This window comes from Oryzias latipes, chromosome 16 (genome assembly GCF_002234675.1).
Source record: "Oryzias latipes chromosome 16, ASM223467v1".
Classification (NCBI taxonomy): domain Eukaryota; kingdom Metazoa; phylum Chordata; class Actinopteri; order Beloniformes; family Adrianichthyidae; genus Oryzias; species Oryzias latipes.
This window is the reverse complement of record NC_019874.2, coordinates 17837863-17858032: the sequence shown is the minus strand read 5'-3', so window position 1 is coordinate 17858032 and position 20170 is coordinate 17837863. Positions and strand designations below refer to the sequence as shown.

Sequence of the window (20170 nt, the reverse complement as noted above, 5' to 3'; positions counted from 1 at the left end):
TCTAAGCCAAAACCCAACAGTCACAGCAGAACTTGTGTTGCTCAAACGCTTCAGGATCCCACACTGGAGGACTGGGAGAGCAGTGAGCAGCTGACTGTTCAAAATTTGGATGACAGCATGAAAATAAATAAAACCAGCTGATATTTTTAGCGTGGCTGTAGGTGTCGAGTGAGAGGAGTGTGACCTTCTGTGCTTCTCTTGTTTACACCAAAACACTTGTTTCTCCAGATAAAGAGGGGGTTACAACCATGCATGTGATAAGATGCAAACTCATTTCAGACAAAATCTGACTCGTTCTGTGAAGTGCGACCTCCAATGTGATGGAAAGAAGACCTCTGTGAGGAAGAGGAGTTTGAGAGATGGTTGCCTGACATCTCTAAGGCCCACCTCCGCACAGCCAAACGCCACCAGTTTTACGTTTTATTTTATTTTTTGAGTGACGGGTGGGTTCAAAGACATCAAGATGGCAAAGCATCAAACGGCACATCTCCAATCTTTCAAATGCGGCTGAGTCAGGGAGCGAAATAGGACAAAAACACCCTTCACAGCCACTGACTCAGAGCAGCTCTTCAATTCAAAGGCACTGAAACATTCTGACAAATACTTAATCTGTTTATTGAGGAATGCATAGTCTTTTGCGTGTTCACGCAAGAAACTTTCAACGTCTCATCATGCATATTTCAGGAGAACGGTGGGGTTTGGTGTTAAAGAGTCTCAGAGGAGCCTGTCCGTTTGTTGTTTTCTCTCAGTTTGCAAGAGCCTGAGAAGCTGGAGATGGAAAGGCAGGGGGAGGGAGGCTGAGAAGTGGGTTCCTGGTGGTGCAAAACACGGGTCAGCACAATTGATTTTCCCTGGTTCTCCTGTTTTCTGTCCACCTCTTCTGTGTGCGTGCCTCCCACCTCTGTAGGAGGTGGTGAGGGTCCGCTGTGTCTCTGGGAGTGCAGTAAAGCGAGAGGAAGAAGGGAGGTTTGGCTTGAGAGGGGGGGTATGTGGGGTGGAGTGGCCCAGGATGCCTCCTCTTCCTCTGTGTATTCCTCCTGATGGTTGAAGCTCAGCTGCTCCTGCGATTCCTCCCAGGAGTTTCCCACTCTCAGACTCTGCAGGTCGTCACACGTCTCCAGTCTGCGGATCTCCAGATCCCGGTTCTCGTACAGCAGCGTGGCAGCACAGATGACGATGAAGATGCCCACTCCCATCACAAAGGGGCCAACCATTTTCATCCTCTCAGCGTGGGTGATGCCACGGGCCCCCATGCTCTTCGGAGGTGCAGAGACGTAGCCGGCGATGGCCACGCTCATTCCCACCAGCACGACCACCACACCCAGCAGGAGCCACACACCTGGGGCAGAAGCCAGGCGCAGTTTGGTTTGGTAGGCGTCACTCTGTTTCAGGAAGGTGTGGCATCCTGGGAGGCAAAGGGATGAAGATTGGGAGGATGCAGGGCTGCAGGCCGGACTGGCAGCTGTCATCCTCTTGCTTCAGGCTGAAACACAGAGAACAGGACAAGAACGTCAAGTTTCCCCATCAAAGCAGTGGATGCAGCAAGCAGGGTGTTGACTCTGCAATGCACTCAAACAGGAAATAGCTGCTTTAATAAGACATGTGGCTGAGTTAATGAGATTCCAACCCCCTTCTGCAGATCAGCGTCTCAAAGGAGCAACCTCCACCCCCCCAAAACCCCAACTTCAGATGGCCTCACCCTGCCACCAGTGACTGACCCAGATGAGGATCACTTCTCAGTCTGACTGCAGTCAGAAGAATTGAGTCATAGCAGCAACGAAGCAAACCAAGAGGAGAATTCCCCTTTGAAGTTACGCGTGCGCTTTGAAAAGCAGGCTTCAGTCCATTTAACCACAAAAGACTGTTGCACAGGACTAAAAAAATACTAAATTTAAAAAAGAAAGAGAGAGAGAGAGAGAGAAAATCCCTTCTTGCCTCTGGACAGCGAAAGGAAACACACTTGCCTTGTTTTGGAGGCAAATCCGACGCAGAAAGTGCCTCAACGGCATCATCAAAAAGGCACAGGCGCGCTATCTCCACTTCCATCCAGCGTTAATCCACACTTTTTGCCGAATCTGCTGCACCTGAGATGAAGACCCAGAGTCTTCCTCCTCACTTTCCTGCGTGAGTCACGGAGCAGCGCAACAGCACAGCCAGAAATGCCATTTTTTTTCTCCTCTCTCCGTCTCTGTGTGTGCGTGTAGTGGATAAGTAAAAAGTGGTGCATCGCAGCGCCGCTCTGTGCAGCCTGATCTCCAGCGTGAGCGTGCGTCTGCGCGCGCGCGCGCGTCAAAAGGGGGACCGTGGGAATCTCGGGCTGGTCCCACAGACCATGCATCCTCTACCATCATCATCTGCTGCAGAATTTCGGCATAATGTAGGACTTCAACTATGAATAAAGAAAAGTGAACCCGTCATCCAGTGAAGCACATTTATTTAATTCTCAAGGGAAAAAACTACTGCTGACCCTCAGTGGCCCCTAGATTTTCCACCCTCTAAATAGTCTTAGTGCTTATCTAGGGAAGTGCCATTTTTAATGCAACCTGTCTTTATTTCAAAACACTGAACTTTATTTGGGAATGAGCCCCCACACAGTTACAAAACTGTCACAAAACCTCACTTTGAGACAGAACATTTCCAAATCCGGACTGCTTTTATTTTAAAATCTGAGCTTAACCATCTAAGCTGTCAGAGTCACTGCATCAACTATATTTTTAAAGCTGTCTTGACTGGTCTAAGTATAAATTCAGAGCTAATATTTGGTTATTTAACTTGAAGATTTTTTTTTCAAAGAAGGGGCTTTTATTTCGACATTGCATTATGAAAGTAATCACAGCTGTCAAATTGGAGCAAACTTTGAGATGTGCACCACAGAAGTGGTTTTGGAGTTTCCATTTAGTTCTGTTAAAAGCAGCACATGAAAAAAAAACAGGTGGAGAGTAAGTCTGCACATGTGGGGAGTGTGCATTATGAAAGGAAATGTACTAAGTGCAGTTTATTTCAATAAAACAAATGACAATACAGGAAAATAAAAGTTTCTGTCCAAAAATACATGCTAAATTCCCATCCAAGCTTTAAGTCTGGATCAAATTAAAGATTGTGGATTGTAAGGAAGGGAATGTTGGTCTGCAGTGAAAGACTGTTTGGAATGGATGGGAAAAATCTTTCATAATAAAACACACGTCACCAAATAGCAGCAATGTTTTGGTGCGCCATCATATGACAGGATCCTGTCAAAATAAAAAGCCTCAGTAACCCCTGTGCTATCCTAGGCACTTTAACATTGTGAGTTGGGTCATCAAGACCCACTAGACCAGGGGTGGGCAATTCCAGGCCTCGAGGGCCGGTGTGTCTGCATGATTTCCAGATAGTCTTGCCCTACTCATGGCTGATTACCTGGTTCAGGTGTGTCCAGCCAATAATCTTGCCCTACTCATGGCTGATTACCTGGTTCAGGTGTGTCCAGCCAATTAGAACATGCCAGAGCAGGGTATGCTGGAAAACATGCAGGAATGCGGCCCTCAGTGCCCACCTCTGCACTAGACAGTGCCTTGAACCTTTTTTCTTTAATGATTTGTGATCTTCGCTGGTGTCTATGGATTACATGAAATCTTTCCACTTTTATCCACCTTTGTCATGGTAGGGAGAACACGTCAATGTAAGGGTGGGGTCATCTAAGATAGCACAAGGGTTGAAAAAAAAAAAAATCTTGTATTTCAGAGTCATCTCACTCCGCCTCCTTTAGAGAAGCATAACTACATGTAAAACAGCAGAAACATGTCTAAATTGTGCAGTAAAAAGTAGGCCAGGTTTGGTCAAACATGTGTAACCATCACAAGAGTTTGCAGTTTGAGACCAAATGAGGACAGCAGTGGGTGTGCATCTCATTTATTTCCACCCATTCACACTTTCAGGACATCAACAAGTGCCTCAGAGCTCGAACGTACCCTTTCCCTTTCACTTACAACACATAAATAAAAGCTGTTTGCATATAAACTGTTGCTGATGTACACATGCCGACTCGCTGAGGTACACGCGTATTTACAGAGGACTGACTTTCTGTTGATCTGTTCCCCCAAAATCAGTCCAGTCAGTCTGGTTTTTTTATTTCAAGTTCTTAGCTGAAACACACTTTCCTGTATGGAAAGTTTGAAGCCGTTGCATAAACAAGCAAGAGTAAACTGGCTCCTTTTTGCTGTATACTATTTACAGAATATAAACGTTAGGGGTTATTTGAACAAAAAAAAAACAACTTTTAGTTGTTGACATTCTTGGTTTTGGGTCACCACCCTACTCCTTCCCCAAAAAGATACAAAATGTAATAAATAATGACAAAACATGGCTAGCTTGTCGACTTGTTCTATCTTAAAACTTTCTTTGATATACCAGTTTACGCTAAAAAAAAATTGTCAGGCCAGTAAACAGACAAAGAATGGAATTAGATCCCATCCTCAGTTCTTCAACACACAAAGTATTGTCGATACACACAAACACACTTCAGAACAGCCGACTCCCTGCTTGAGTAAACTCAAAGAGAACCAAACACTGATTTTTTGTTGTTGAGCTCAATCAGCAGGAGAACGGCGTACCCACATAATGCTTCTCCTGTGGGTTTCACATTTAAAAACCTGTCCCCCCTCACCTCAAGATTGTATTTTGCAGCTTTTTTTTAAAAGTCTAAGTCTGTTCCACCAAGTAAACAGCAACACAAATATATTTGTTCCACCTGCTCTGAACCCATCGCAGGATTTCACCAGATAAACCCAGAAATGCAACAAAACAGAAATGTCCTTTATATTGTACAGTATTAGGAAGGTGCATGTTATTTTATATATACATATAATAGAAACACAACAAAAGTTAGGGGAACCTCAGGGAAATTGACATATGTGTCAATGGGAGACAAAAAGTCTTGGGATGTTTTTGAGATGATTTGGTTTCCTGCCCTCTCTGTTGTCACGCCAGTCATACTTCTTTTGGCAGATTTTTACGATAAGGCTAAAACGGAGAAAGGAAAATTAAAGGGATAAGACAAAAGGGGGGCAACTCCTCGTAGGGTTAGGCCTCACTCTTCATCGGCATTCTTCAGCATGAGGATGGAGTTGTAGATCTTCAGGGCAGGTCCCAGCTTGATTGATAGGATCTTGACGATGTCTGCTTGTGTGAGGAGGAGAAAGGCCTCCCCATCGATTTGCTGAGGACAAAATGACAGTCATTTTGAACTTTGTTCATTTAATTTTTAGCTAATGTTTTTTATAGCACATCCACTTTTGCAATGTACATTTATCTTTTAATTAAAAATTACAAATTTAACAAATAATTTACTTCCAAAACAGAGGGTATTTTGAGGAAAAGAAAAGAAAACGACATATTTTATTTTGTTTCTCTCACTTGTTCTTGTCTAAGTAGCACACATTGACTGTATACGAGAATTGGACAGAGTGACTCCTTCCCACTCGCATTTCAAATAGAAGTGCCCGCTGGCTCCAAGAAGCCAAAATCCCATAGACTTCTATAGAGAAATAAACAGCTATTACTCAGTCATATTTGTCAAAATAACCATTCTTGCTCTGATACCTTTTTAAAACATCTGAATAATTGTAATTGCTGTTCATAATTTTCTTCTGTAGTGCACATTATTGACGTTATAAGCTGACAAATCAGATGCCTCAATAAAAATATGTGAACTCATGTTGAACATTTGACAGATTCTCCTGAGCCCACGTTCAAGTGTTAGGGATGTTGATTTCCACCAAGCTCACTACTGATTGATGAGAATAGTTGCCATCAGAACCACGACTCAGCCCAACTCAGACCAATCACTGCTATCGTCTTGGCGACGTTGGAGCCAGAAGTAATATTCTATGGGTGACGCCACGCTCACTTGGTCCAGCTCTCATATACAGTCAATAGCAGCAACACTTCCACCTTTAGCAAAATGATTCATGTTATTTTGCACCATTTGCAACACGATACAATGGGAATCATGACTGAATTCAGCTGAGGTGAGCCAACACACCAGCCATCCAGGTTTTACACTAGCTGCTCATAAAAATAAAAGCTGTGTATATAAAACCAAATGGTTTGGTTATTTGTGAGTTCAATGGGATATGAAGACAGTCCTTGTTTCTTCTACAGTTGTAAATGATAGTCCAAATGTTAGTCAGTTGCAGTGTTTAACTGAAGATGTTGGTGTGATTGAGTGCTAACCTCTGTTTTAAAGGTTGTAGCGTGTTCCTTACATCCTGGAAGTCCTTTGACAAAAGTGGCCACCTGATGTTTAAAGAGACAAACGTTATAATTAGATGCAGAAAAGCAGATATAGACTCCATGTATCAATGAAAGTTTATCTTTTCATCAAATTGAATTTTAAGTTTTTGCTAAAACTTAAAGTTGACTCCATCAGCAGAGACAAAGCACTGAATCGAATGAACTAAATCTGCTTTTCTTGGTGTTTGTGTTGCATAAATGTGAGGAGCGCGTCAGCTTTTCAGGTCCGTCTGACCTCCTCTGCGCTCCATGTGGCTACTCTCTTGGCGGTGAGTCCCAGGACCTCAGGAAGCAGCTGGCAGTGTTTGTCCCAGCAGAGAGCCACCCGGTGTGGAGGAGAAGCAGAGATGCCGGGAGAGAACACGGACTCGTGGAGAGCCTGCTGGAGGGAGATTTCTTCAGGAGAAGCTGAGAAGAAACAAAGATTTAGAATCAGAAAACTGCAAAGCATAGTGGTGCCACTTGAATCTACTGGTTTTACAGTGCTCTTACTCACATTTACCGTCACTGAGTTCCTCCTTGACATAGTGCATTTTCAGGTATTTTGGAACAGGAGCCGTCCTGGAGGAAACACAAATCACACTTTATAAGTTTCGGGCATTTAGAGTGATCATAAGAACATAATTTTATCACTTTATAAACACCGTTTAGGCCTTGTTCCATTCTGACTTTGCTCACTGGCTCCCCCTACTGGCTCTGGCTGGTTGTTACAACCTGATTGATCAGCTTCCCCAATCACTGGTTTCCTAGCAACACAAAGGTTCATCTTGAAGAAGCAAAACTCCTACATATAAATGCATGTTAAAGAGAGATTTTAAAGAGTGTCTGTGAACTCTGAGTGTTTAGGAAACAAACCTGCTCTGGGAGTCCACATCTCCTTCAGGCTGCTCTGCAGGGGAGTTGTTTGGTGTGGAGCTGTTAGCAGGAGGATCTGGGCGTCGGCCCCGTGGATGAAGCACACTAAGGGTGAGGGGTCGCTCCCCGCTGAGGCGATCTGGCAGCAAACCTTCCTTGTTCAGATTGATCTCAGAGTACGGGCAGCTCACCTGGCTGCACAGAGGTGCAAACAGAAAGGCCATTTCACGTCAAATGCAGCTGAAATTCTGCATTTCTAAAACTCTGCACCCAACAGAAAAAAAAATTAGTCACTTTCACCTTGACTCCCACAAATTTGCACACAGTAGCAACACATTTAGAATGCCAGCCACCCACACAAATACAGATGACATTTAAGACAGAGCACAGAGTTTTCTGTCTGGTTTTGGCCGTGTTTGCGTTAACCAAATCAAAAAAAGCAAGACATTAAATGTGAGATCTCAAATAAAAAAAGAGAAATAAGTAAAAAAATTCCCCCCAAAAAAGAAAACATTTTATAAATGCAATCCATTTAAAAAAAGAAATAGTTAACAGAAGTAGAGTTTAATTATTATGAAAAAAGAAACAAGTTATCAAGTTATCTAAGATGGGAAAAACGAACGTGTAGTGGGTCCCGTAGCGAGGTCCCCTGATGTGTCCAACGCCATTGCATCCTGGTGTGGGACATCCCTGTCCCTGGACAGTCAATAGGTCACTGGGTCCTGAAATCCAAACACAACAGTTTAACAAATGTAAGAACATCTGTCATCAAACATCCGGCTAGGCATGCGAGCAGAAAAGACACAGGCGTGCTGTGTGGAAGAGTCAAAAGATTTACCATTAGGGTACTGTAGTGGATGTCCAGTTTTCTGACACCACCCGACAGGGTGCAGGTCGGGGCAGTCTGTCTCCACCCAATAGTCGTACTCTGAACTCCAGCCATCAAAGTGGATCTGCATGGGAGAGGAATGAGGGGTCATTTGAGTTCACATATAGCAGTAGAGTTCAGTGCAGACATTTGTGGATGGAGACACATCGTGTACTTTGAGTCTGTGGTCCTCGGTGTCCACGATCGTGGCGACTCGAATGAGCATCGGGTTCCTCTTATCGACAGCTTCCACTTTCATTCCCACCTGGAAACCATGCGGATGTCGCTGCAAACACACACAGAAATGGGAACAAATATATAAACTGCAAATCTGCCCATATTTGCAGGGCAACTGGAAATAACCAAAATTTGGATGTTCAACATGAAAGGACTGCGTAACCTCAGTGAAATTTTCATTGGCTTTAAAAATAGCAAACCTGTTACAGCAGCAGAAACAAAAGCAGGCAGTGGGATTTGCATTTCATACCAGCAAAGACAATACGGGTCTTTTTCGGTGGGATGCTGAGAATACTTATTAGCATAGCTAATCCTCTGAGGCAGGGCATTTTAAGAAGGGAACACTGCTGCTTTCATGTAAGCAATCAAAAGAGCACGTTACTGAAATTCTCAGCAAAACAGCCCACCCATGAGTTCTTCTGAAACTATTCATAGTTTCAACAAAACAGAATCGAACCCTTTGGCTTTTGTTGCTCTTCATTTACATTTGAACTGCATCATTACACTGACAAAATGAAGAACTATTCAAAGCAAATCAGTTTGATTAAAGAAGTGGATATTAATAATACCCAGCTCCACATGCAGCATATGAAACATTTGTGTTTCAGTTGTCTCATACCGGCTTGAAGGCTCGTGCTGGAGCGGCCTGCGACCCCGTCTCTTCCAAATACTTCTCCCATGAAAAACTCTTGTCGTCTTTGTGTTGTGAAAGAATGAAATTATGACAAATGAGTACAATAAACACACATTTGGCCATTCAGAAACAGAAGCACACAAAGCAAATAAGTTTAAAGATTCTGTTTTATTATTTATACTTAACTAAAAGTCTAATTAAATAAAAAACTAAAGTGGTTCAACTTTTATAAAATAGTTCTTTTTGAACATTATGACTTCATGATTTCATTTCACCTAAATTGGACATCGGTAAAATGTAGATTTTTTTCCTGTGACGTCATTTCCGGGTGAGCTATTCCCAGTGCTAGTTGTGTGACTGCTGTCCTCTTGTTTGGCATTAGCCTTACTACTATTGCTTACTCTAAGGGTTATCTGGGTTAATATTCACATCTAGTACCTTTTATTAGCGAATTCACCACTGTTAAACCGCTTGCTGTTCACTTTTCTCACTTTGCTAAATAAACCACTTCTCTTTACTTAAACACCGCTAGCCTTAGCTTAGAACCTAGTATGGCCACCACCACTCTTTCCGCCTCTCCTCCTCTCTCCTGCCCCATGTGCCATATGTTTAGTGATGATCCTGCCTCCTTTAGTGAAGATAGGGGTAGGTGTGTTAAGTGTAGTCTTGTGTTAGACTTGGACGCCAGGCTGGAGCAGTTAGAAGCGCGGCTCCGCACAGTGGAAGCTAAGCCGGCTAGCCAGGTCGTTACTCGTAGCGCGGGCCGCGCTACCAGGGCTAACTTAGCTAGCACCCCAGCGCCCTCCCAACAGCCGGGAGACAGTCAGGGGTTTGTACCGGTTGGGAGGAAACATAGTGCTAAACGCAAAAACTTAGAGCACCCGAGACTCCACGTTAGTAATAGGTTCTCCCCCCTCAGCGACACACCCGCTGAACACTCAACTCTGGTTATAGGCTCTTCTGAAGTTAGAAACGTGGAGCTCCCAGCGGCTACTGTCAGGTGTTATCCGGGGGCCAGAGTTGGTGACATCGAGGGGAACCTTAGGATGTTAGCTCAGAGTAAGTCCAGGTTCCGTCGAGTCGTGATTCACGCAGGCGGTAATGATGCCCGACGGAGACAGTCAGAGGTGGTTAAGTTAAACGTAACTTCGGTGTGTAAACTGGCTAAGACGATGTCCGACACTGTAATTTTCTCTGGTCCCCTGCCGAACTTAGTCAATGATGAAATGTACAGCCGCTTTTCATCATTTAACCGCTGGCTTTCTAGATGGTGCCCAGAAAACGGCGTTGGTTTTGTGGATAACTGGAGCGCGTTTTGGGGGAAGCCCGGTCTCATGCGGAGAGACGGCGTCCATCCCACTCGGGACGGTGCCGCTCTTCTTTCTAGAAACATTTCTGCTAGCCTTAGTCTGTTAACCTGACAATCCAGAGACGAGACCCGGGCGCAGAGCAGCAGTGTAAAACGCTCCTCTGAGCCTCCCTTAGGGTTAGTGCCGGTGCAAAACCCATGCAGGGAAAGTCAAGCAGGTCCAAGCGTTAGCTTATGTGCTGAAAGACAAATGAAAGGAGCGCGTCATAGAAACCTTAAAGTGACAGACAGCAGTTCTCACAAGCAGAATTATGATGTCATTAAATGCGGTTTATTAAACATTCGATCCATTTCCTCCAAGTCCCTCTTAGTCAACGAGTTAATTACTGATAAGAATCTTAGTCTTTTAGCCTTAACAGAAACTTGGCTCCATCAGGATGACTATGTTAGATTGAATGAAGCAACCCCCCCACTTATACTAACTATCAGAAATCCAGGATTTCAGGGAAAGGAGGTGGTTTGGCAGTAATATCACAGTCTAGCTTACTTCTCAGCCCTAAAGTTAAAAATGCTTATAATTCATTTGAAAGCATCATATTGTCTATAAATCACCCAAACAGGAAAACTCCAAAACCTGTTTAACTCATAATTATTTATCGCCCCCCCGGCCCATATTCAGAATTTTTAACTGAGTTTTCCGACTTCCTATCGACTATTGTCTTAGATTCTGATCAAATTATAATATTAGGGGATTTTAATATTCATGTTGATGACCCCAGTGACTGCCTAGGAAAGGCTTTTGCAGCTTTATTAGATGATGTTGGTTTCACCCAAAGTGTGAATGAACCCACTCACTGTCATAAGCACACCCTGGACCTTGTTCTAACCCATGGGATAGAGATCAGCCAGCTGAGTGTCCTTCCTCTTAACCCCATCATTTCTGATCACTTTCTGATTACCTTCCAGCTTACACTGGAACATCCTTCTGCCCCAGTGAATAAGAAACAGCTTAGAAGAACCTTAACTGACCGTTCTGTGTCTGAGTTTAAACACACAGTTCAGCCAGTACTTAGTGATATTCTGAGAAAATACTCTGAGACCAGCTCCCATAGTATCAGTCCTAGTATAAATGACCACTTTGTTAATGATGCCTTACAAGCCCTCAGGAGTACACTCGATGTTGTTGCCCCCTTGAAACCTAAGTTCGTCAGACAAAACCGAGTAGCACCGTGGTTTAACGCTGAAACTCGTTCTCTTAAACGAGAAACCCGTAAGTTGGAAAGAGAATGGCGCCGCTCCGGTTCAGAGCAGTCTCTGGATATCTGGAAACATAGCCTATTAAATTATAAAAAAGCTCTGCGTAGAGCTAGAAGCCAGTACTATTCAACCTTAATATCAGAGAATGGAAACAATCCAAGATTTCTTTTTAGCACTATAGCTAAATTAACTCGCAGTCAGAGCTCAGTAGAACCACATGTTCCTGTTTCTCTCAGCTCTGATGATTTTCTTACATTTTTCGATAGTAAAATCTCAAATATTAGACATAAGTTAAATCAAGTTATTCCTACTATCAGCCCAGAGCAGGCCGAAGCGGTAGAAATGGAGGCATCCATAGAAACCTCTGTAACATTAGACTGCTTCACTGCTGTGGATCAAGCGGAAATAACATCAATTATTACGTCCTCCAAATCCTCAACGTGTCTGTTAGACCCAATTCCCACTAGACTTTTTAAAGAAACTTTTCCCCTAATTAATGATCCCATATTAACAATGATAAATGCCTCTCTGGAAACGGGTTACGTGCCACAGTCTTTTAAATATGCAGTTGTTAAACCTCTTCTGAAAAAGCCCAGTTTGGATCCTAGCATCTTGGCCAACTATAGACCGATATCAAACCTGCCCTTTATTTCTAAAATCCTAGAAAGAGTTGTAGTTAAGCAGCTTTACTGCCACCTACAGGACAACAGCCACTTTGAAGACTTTCAGTCGGGGTTTAGACCTCACCACAGTACGGAAACTGCACTAGTTAGAGTCTCTAATGACTTGTTATTGGCCTCAGAAAAGGGACTACTTTCTATTCTGGTCCTGTTGGACCTCAGTGCTGCCTTTGACACTATCGACCACGGTATTTTACTCCATAGATTAGAGCAGGACATAGGGATCAGAGGATCTGCTCTCCAGTGGTTTAAATCCTATCTGTCTGATAGGTATCAGTTCGTTAATGTAAATGGCCATTCCTCTCAGTGCACTCGAGTCAACTATGGAGTCCCACAGGGCTCAGTCTTGGGACCGATCCTGTTTACGCTTTATATGTTACCCCTAGGAAACATAATCAGGAAACACAGCATTAATTTTCATTGTTATGCCGACGATACGCAGTTGTATTTATCCATGAAGCCTGACCAGAATGACCAGATAGAGAAACTGAACGCCTGCATCAGTGACATCAAGACCTGGATGACAATTAATTACCTCCTCTTGAACCCAGAAAAAACTGAGGTCATTATACTTGGTCCTAAAAACCTCAGAGATGCTCTGTCTGCTCAGATAGTCTCCCTGGATGGTATAAGTATAGCCCCCAATTCCACAGTTAGAAACCTTGGGGTTTTACTTGACCAGGATTTATCATTTAAGGCTCACATATCTCAGGCATGTAGAACTGCCTTTTTTCACCTGCGGAATATTGCTAAGATCAGAAATATACTTTCTAAGAGTGATGCTGAAAAACTCATCCATGCATTTGTTACGTCGAGGCTGGATTACTGTAACTCCTTGTTAGCAGCGTGTCCTAAGAGTTCCTTAAGAAGTCTCCAGCTTGTTCAGAACGCAGCAGCTAGATTGTTAGCTGGAACCAGCAGAAGAGATCACATCACTCCTGTGTTAGTTTCGCTCCATTGGCTCCCAGTTGATTCTAGAATTAAGTTCAAGATCCTCCTGTTAACCTATAAGGCCTTACATGGAATGGCCCCGTCCTATATTAAGGACCTCATAGTCCCTTACCAACCAATCAGAACACTTCGCTCGCAAAATGCAGGACTGCTTGTGGTTCCTAGAATTAGTAAAAGTACGGTTGGAGGTAGAGCGTTTAGCCACCAAGCCCCTGTCTTATGGAATAAACTCCCAGCTCATGTAAGAGAGGCCGACACAGTTTCTACATTCAAAGCTAGACTGAAAACGTTCCTCTTTGGACAGGCTTATTGTCAGACTAGTTAGTATTCAGAGATTATTTAACTTAATGTTAGTTTGTTTAAATTAAACTTAATAAAAACTATTTCTTTTAAAAGGCTGCTAGAAGTTGAAGCTGGGGTAACTATGGTGCACTGGGGTTCTGTCCTCTTTCCTTTTTTACTTCTACCCTTCCTCTCCTCTATTCTTGATCATAATTTATTATTTAGTTCTCCATGCCTCTGTTTGGTGCAGTGCGATTCATGTATTGTCCCTCTTTTCCTCTCCCCTCCTGGGGAGTGGGAGTGCTTCCAGACTCCAGTTGGCTCATCCGTGCTCCAGTTCCTGACCGTTTACCTCGCCTTTGCTCCTGCTCCTACACCTGGCTGTGGATCCTGCCTCTGGCTCATCTCTGGCTCGTCTCTGCTCTGTACCTGACCGAGTACCTCGTCTCTGCTCCTGCTCCTACACCTGGCTGTGGTTCCTGTCTCCGGCTCGACTCGCGCCTTTGACTGTCCCCACAACCACGGCTGGATGAAGCTCGTCTGCTGGACTTTTATATATGTAGTTGTAGATTTAGATAAGTTAATTCTTCTCTAAGAGTTCTGGTAAATCGCCTGTCCGTCCTGGGGGAGGATCCCTCCTTCATGTGGGCACCCCTGAGGTTTCTTCGTTTTTTCCGGAATCCGGTTTTTTTGGGAGTTTTTCCTTACCGCGAAGGGGGGTCTAAGGGCAGGGATGCCAGTATAGCTTAGTCAGTTTGTTAGTTCATTTTAGTATTTTTCTATTGAACTCTTTGTATTCGTGATCCTTTTGATTTCATGTTTTACTTCGAAGCCCATCGAGACGACTGTTGTTGTGATTTTGGGCTATACAAATAAAATTGAATTGAAATTGAATTGAATAGATTCAACAACTATAACGAAAAATAATTTTTCAAATTATATTCAAAGTTGTAGGTGAAAAAGGAGTCAACTGGACTTTTACTTTGAAGAGGTCTCCAAGAATTCCAATCAGAGTAAAAAAGTCTCTTGGAGGAAAAATTAAACATATTCAATAACATAAATCAAGTATCAAGTATCAAGTAATCAAGTAAGAACTGCTTTTTACCAACTACTTTAATAGAATCACCCTGGATTAATGAAAATCTACACACAAGTCATAATAAAATGTAATCAAATCAGATAAAACCTCATATGTGTAGTGTTGACATTGCCCATTCAGTAAGAGCTCATAGTTATTCATTCAAGTTTCCATCAGATTTATACCAAACAACTATTTTTACCAATGAATACAATACATTTTTGTGAAAAACTCATGGAACACCACTAAATTTATGAATACCTTTCAAATTGTTTTACTTGCTGCAATATGAATTAATCAAATCGATTTATAAGTTTTCTTTGAAAAAAATGTTTGTTTATTTTAAAGCAAAAAGGGCAGTTTTTCTTTCACAATTCCAAGAAAAGCACCAGGTTTGTTTAGTTTAAATCTAAAGCTAATATAAACATGTGTTTTCGTGACCGTGCAATTGTGGTTATAGACTAAAAGTATGACAGTGATTTTGAATCAAATTATATCAAATTGTGAATCTAAATTGAATGGATTCAGTAGTTTGTCAGTAATATACAGACATAACTAGTTCAGCAGATGTTTTTAAAATAACTACCGACTCCCCACATGCATCTAAATCAGTGTTTTACCATTTGGAGTGGTCAAAGTCAGTCCAACTTCTTCACAGAAGCCAACAGGATGGATGTAAGGACTGCTGGCATCACACCTGAACGACCCCAAGAAAACAGTTCAATACAAGAATGCAGGAAACTTATCCAAGATTTATAAAAGAATAATACAATGATGACATTAGGATACAAGTGCACTTCCTCACTATTTTGGATACAACCATCTAAGTAATCGGTGGGAAAAACTGAGTAATGGGCTTAAATAAAAGGAGTTTCTGAGGATCAAACTCTCACCAATAATCATGCGTGTCATCCCAGTCATCAAAATGAATGAGCAGACGGTTGTCAACAACAGCAGCGATTGTTGCCACACAGATGGACTGAGGGTTCCTCCGGTTGGCTGCTTCTAACTTCATCCCTGCTCTAAATCCAGATGGAGTCACAGACTACAACAATAAAAGATAAGAAGGTCAACAAATTATGTAGAAATCTACAGGTGAAGGAACAACTTTCAAAGTTCTTTTGTACTCACGGTGTTTAGGCTTTTGAAAAGGTGTTTTGGAGCCAGCTGGCCCCTGCAGTTTTTCACATACATGCTCCAATTAAATTCTCCGTCTTTACAGCCTGTAGGAAAAGTCTAGTCAGCAAATGTCAATATTTCCCAAATCATTTCAACGCTCACAGTTTTCTCTGAACACAGATACAAATGTTGAAATAACAGACAGCAGGGCTACCTTTGGGCAACAATAACTTGTGCCCGTTCTTTTCACACCAACCCGCTGGCTTCATGTCCCATGAGTCGGCGTTGGCCCAGAAGTCGTGGCATTCTGGGTATCCATCGAAGTGGAGTCGGACTCTGTAACCTTGAATCTGAAAGAAAAAGCATAGATGTTCACCACAAGCACAAATACTATGGATGATCTGAACTACTGCTACAAATGGACGTGGCGGGATTTTCACCTCTGCTACGCTGAGAACGCAGAACAAAGACGGGTGCGATGGGTCGAGCCCCTCCAGCTTCATGCCAACTTTAAAAGCGTTCCTACTTTGAGGAAACGATTGATGCTGCGAGATTAAATAACAAAAAAAATACAGGTAAAATACATGAAAAACAGACATGCTGCACTGAAAAGCGTGTGAAGAAGAGTTGTACTTCTTTGAAGAGCTTCACGGGTGCAGCAGGAGCTCTCTCCTCTTCCAGGTAAGCAGGCCAGCTCCATGCACGCTTCTTATTGGGTGGGGTAGAAACTGGCAATTCAACAAATGTTCATTTAATAAAACTAGGCTTTTATTATCATATTGACCCACCATTTATCATACTTAAATATACATTCGAAAGTTTTTATATTTATGTTATGTCAAAACATACTAAATAGTCATAAAAACCATGGGGGGAAAACTTGCCACGAATAAAATTTCTTCTGTGGTTTATTAAAATTAGCACAGAATCCTAGAAAAAGGATCCCAAAAAGCTCAGCTGTAAAGATAAAGAAGAGAAAGGTTCCTCCAATGACTAAATGATTTCAGATCCATCAATAAACTGTCAAATTTGAAAGAAGTTCTCCCTCTTTCTTTTCCCACAGTCGTTTCAAATTGAATCATAGTCAGAAAAGAGGAAACTACAAAGATGTATGAGGATGCAAAACTCCATTTTAATGATAATTTCAGTTTCTTCTTAATGTCTCTTAAATGAAAGAAAAAAATACAATGACTCAACATTAATTGTGTGTTTTTTTTAATTATATGAATAATAGCAATTTCACATACCGAGCTTTGCAATTTTGGCTCCCCTTCTACTTTTGGTGGTCTTAGCCTTTTCCTGTGAGAAATAAAATATAAAGACTAAACATTTGAACTTAAAGCAAATAAATAGAAATTACAAACTTAAAAATAAAACAGTGAGGTAAGAAGCCATCAAGTTAACACTACTGTGTATTTTTCTCCTACCTCCGGTTCCTCCTGGTTGTCCTCTTCTTCATTCCCAGAATCCATGTAGATTTTCCTCTTTTTGCGCACACGTTTCCCCAGCCCCTCAACTGCAGGGTTCTCCCGTTCCTGGGCAGGAGATGACCTTTAAAAGAAGAAAGTTAGTGTTGCCAAATGACAAACCCGAATAAAAAACTGTTTAAAAGGAGATACATGCGTTTTTTACCTGCCACTGGAAGGCTGGGCACACGCAGAGCTGCAGAATTTGCCCTGAAAGAGGGCAACTCCAGAAACACGACCACCGCAGGCCCTGCACCTCAGCAGCTCTCCTTTAGGCCCTGTTTCTGCATTGGAACCAACGTCTGGACTGGGACCAACCTCCATGTTGGGGGCCTCCGTGCTGCCACCCTCCTCTAAAGACACAAACACATGACTAAACGCTGAAACACTGAGCAAATAAAAGGGGGATGCAGTGTCCAGAAATCACTATAGGGAAAAAAAGTGTATTCTACAAACTGAAAAGTGTAGTTCTTTATAAAAGTAATGTTTGACACAAGCTTTTATACCTCTAGTTTGAGTTGATCCTGTTTTATTCTGATTGGCTGGAGCTGTAGCTGAGCCTGTCTGTGATTGGGCCTCTGGTGGAGGGGTGGGAGTGTGAGATGGCGCAGGGTCCAAGGTCTCACTGTTAGACACGGCCTCCTGCCCTTTGACCTCCAGATCTGTGACAATCTCAAGAGTCCCAAACTCTGTCATGCGGAACTAAAGCACCAAGGGGGGAAAACAGCAACAGAAAAAACAGCTGATTGAATATAATGACCATTTTCTAGATAACATTGTATTTTGATTATTTCAATGGCCAAATTATCAAGATAATTCACTATATAAAACACCATGAGTTAAAATGATGACAATTTTTGTACAAAAAAAAAGACCAGAATGCAGAAAAAACCTGAACTGTACCCTTATGTCGCTGCCTGGCAGAGTGGCTATCCCATCTTTCCAGTCGAGGGCTCCCATCATGTCAAACTCAGCTCCCTGAGAGGCTCCATCACTGGGTGGAGTGTCAGTCATCCCCACTCCACTGATACGACCACCCTGTAACAAGAAACCACTGTGACAAAAGAAAGAAATGTGCAATGGAACCCAAATGCATAGAACCGATCAGCAGGACTAAGATGAAACATTTTATTGTGTTGTTAAAGTTGGACAGGGTTTTTAACACGAGAAAACAGCCGAAATCACCAAAAGCAGCTCCTCTCTGCACTTGTAAACAGCCTTACGCAACATCACCAATAGATGGCGACGGCGAGCCGGCTCGCCGGGTACACCATGCACTTCGATTTCAGACAAAAACAGTCAATAATAATGCAGTTTTACCGGCAAACTAAGGGGCAAATACGCGCACAAACGACCTCGTTGGGGTAAACCGTGACCAAGACCATTGACAAGCCCGGCGAAAAATGTCTCAACTTTAAATTAAACACACAAGTTCATCTTTTCCTTGTTTTAACAGTATCTCTTAAAGATGACTGTTTCCCGGGTGACGAGCAAGTAAGGCGGATATTTAGTCATCCATTTCACAGAGAACATTGTTTTCTGCACTCACTAGCCAAACTTAAAAACGTTTAAAGAAGTCTGTTATTCTGCAAAAACGTTTTAGTCTTGACGCATGTTCAACACCGAATTAAGGTGATATTTTTGGTTTGTGCCGCGGCAATAACCAGTGTTAAAGTGAACAACAATCCTAGCTTATGGATTGTTGGTCAAGTTTGGCTTCAAGCCGGAAACCTCAGTTTTATTCCAGCCATAAATAAAAGTGTCTCTAAGAGCGCCCATGATGATTAGCATTCGTCTTATACAAAATGGCGGAGCATTGGAAGAGGCCACCAACACGTTCAAACTATGTTAATTACTCAAGTTACCGGTTTAAACAAATATCGCAAAGCTGTAGTGCGTCAAATAAATGCAGACGTTTTCCGTGTAATTCCCAAGATGGTGTTTTTATTCACTCTGCTCATTTTTCTTCACTTTCCCCTTGTCACGGAATGTCAACCCAGCTTGCTACAGCAGCTAGTGCTGCAGCTAACAGTTAGCTAGCCCCCTCCTCCCTTCAGATGAACGGGTAACTGCTACACGGCTAGCCCTAGCATTGTGACTGTAAGCAGCCAGCTAAGGACGATCCGTAATAAATAAGTTTCCCACTTAATAACACCGGGAAAACGCCTTTGCGAAACGCAGATCTCAAACAAAATATTAAATGCACTCAAACAATAAGATCGTGCCACTGTTATAAGCTTAAACATTGTTGCTTGATTTATTTCTTCAATAGAAACTTGAAAAAAGAAACGATTTATTCTCGCCGTTTTGAATCAGAGTGGAAATAACGCAAACTAATGTTATTTATCAAACTAAACTCCGTTTTCCCCCTAAATTTAGCCCACGTTCGCGTCAATAAATAATATTTAAGGCCCGCAATGTTTTGAAAATTGTGGAACTCACCTCGTTTCTGTTTTAACTCTTATTTAGAGCTGGATAGACGATGCGCATGCGTGCAAGATGCGCTGCCTGACAACTTTGGGTCTCGGAAAAGTTCAATTTACTTTTAGTGGTCAATAGCAGGCACGCGTGCGCAAAGCACGCGCCCAAACCCCAGTTCGGTACCAGTATAATAATACTCCCAGCAGGATACGGGGGGTTCCTCTTTCCCCTTCCCACCCCGAACACGAACAGTCTATGAAGTCACCAAGAACTAGGAGTATCATAAAGCGCAGGACCGCAGCGCTCCATTAACCGTCGAGAAGCGTCTAGTTCCTCTGTGTTCAAACAGTTTACGTGCCCATTTGAACCACGTTACTCTCTGGCAGTACAGTCCGTGCTAATGCGCTCCGATTAGCCAAGTCTCCGTGTCGTATTCGAGCTAACATGCGCTAATGTGCGCAAAAATAGCGAAAGGACTACTTGAAAAAAGTCAAATGCATCACGGGACGGTGCACCGGTGCTCTTTAGTAACACTGTCGTTTCTGGCCGCAGTCTACGGCTATAAAAACGGACTTAAACATCCCATCCTCCTGTTTGTACAAGTACCGAACCTGACAAAGTAATGCACCAAACTAACCCCGGATATTAACAGAATGTTTGATTTAAAAGCCGCTATCACAACATTTCTATCATTGAATGCAGATTTAGTGATTTTAACTTGAAAAGCTCGATTTGCGCGGTGC

At 42.6% G+C, this 20170-nt stretch overlaps 2 protein-coding genes across 3 annotated transcripts; both read right to left on the bottom strand.

The window, feature by feature from the left end:
- Positions 1–594: 594 nt before the first annotated feature.
- LOC101170212 (transmembrane protein 200B) lies at positions 595–2351 on the bottom strand. 2 transcript variants are annotated; one of them, XM_004078122.4, is made up of 2 exons: positions 1965–2351; positions 595–1483 (listed from the first exon to the last, which is right to left on the bottom strand). In XM_004078122.4, exon 2 carries the CDS (start codon positions 1467–1469, stop codon positions 705–707), a length of 765 nt encoding a protein of 254 aa, XP_004078170.1. In that variant the 5' UTR covers positions 1470–1483; positions 1965–2351; the 3' UTR covers positions 595–704. The 2 variants fall into 2 exon arrangements, with proteins under 2 accessions (XP_004078170.1, XP_020565848.1); XM_020710189.1 differs by lacking the exon at positions 1965–2351 and adding an exon at positions 1700–1953.
- A 1521-nt stretch (positions 2352–3872) lies between these two features.
- On the bottom strand, positions 3873–20100 carry l3mbtl3 (L3MBTL3, histone methyl-lysine binding protein). The gene is made up of 23 exons (XM_020710187.2): positions 19449–20100; positions 17910–18044; positions 17513–17708; positions 17173–17359; positions 16968–17091; positions 16788–16839; positions 16174–16268; positions 15981–16085; positions 15755–15890; positions 15553–15644; positions 15315–15466; positions 15042–15118; positions 8850–8926; positions 8169–8279; positions 7964–8078; positions 7748–7847; positions 7126–7320; positions 6915–7016; positions 6767–6831; positions 6506–6678; positions 6211–6273; positions 5070–5194; positions 3873–4998 (listed from the first exon to the last, which is right to left on the bottom strand). Exons 2-23 carry the CDS (start codon positions 18018–18020, stop codon positions 4893–4895), a joined length of 2559 nt encoding a protein of 852 aa, XP_020565846.1. The 5' UTR covers positions 18021–18044; positions 19449–20100; the 3' UTR covers positions 3873–4892.
- Positions 20101–20170: the final 70 nt, after the last annotated feature.

Coding starts and splice junctions, on each gene's coding strand:
- LOC101170212 (XM_004078122.4), bottom strand. CDS start 1,469: ATGACAGCTGCCAGTCCGGCCTGCAGCCCTGCATCCTCCCAATCTTCA.
- l3mbtl3 (XM_020710187.2), bottom strand. CDS start 18,020: ATGACTGACACTCCACCCAGTGATGGAGCCTCTCAGGGAGCTGAGTTT. Junction 16,086..16,173: donor CCGTGAAGCTCTTCAAAGAA/GTACAACTCTTC, acceptor TTAATCTCGCAG/CATCAATCGTTTCCTCAAAG. Junction 15,119..15,314: donor GATGACACGCATGATTATTG/GTGAGAGTTTGA, acceptor GGGGTCGTTCAG/GTGTGATGCCAGCAGTCCTT.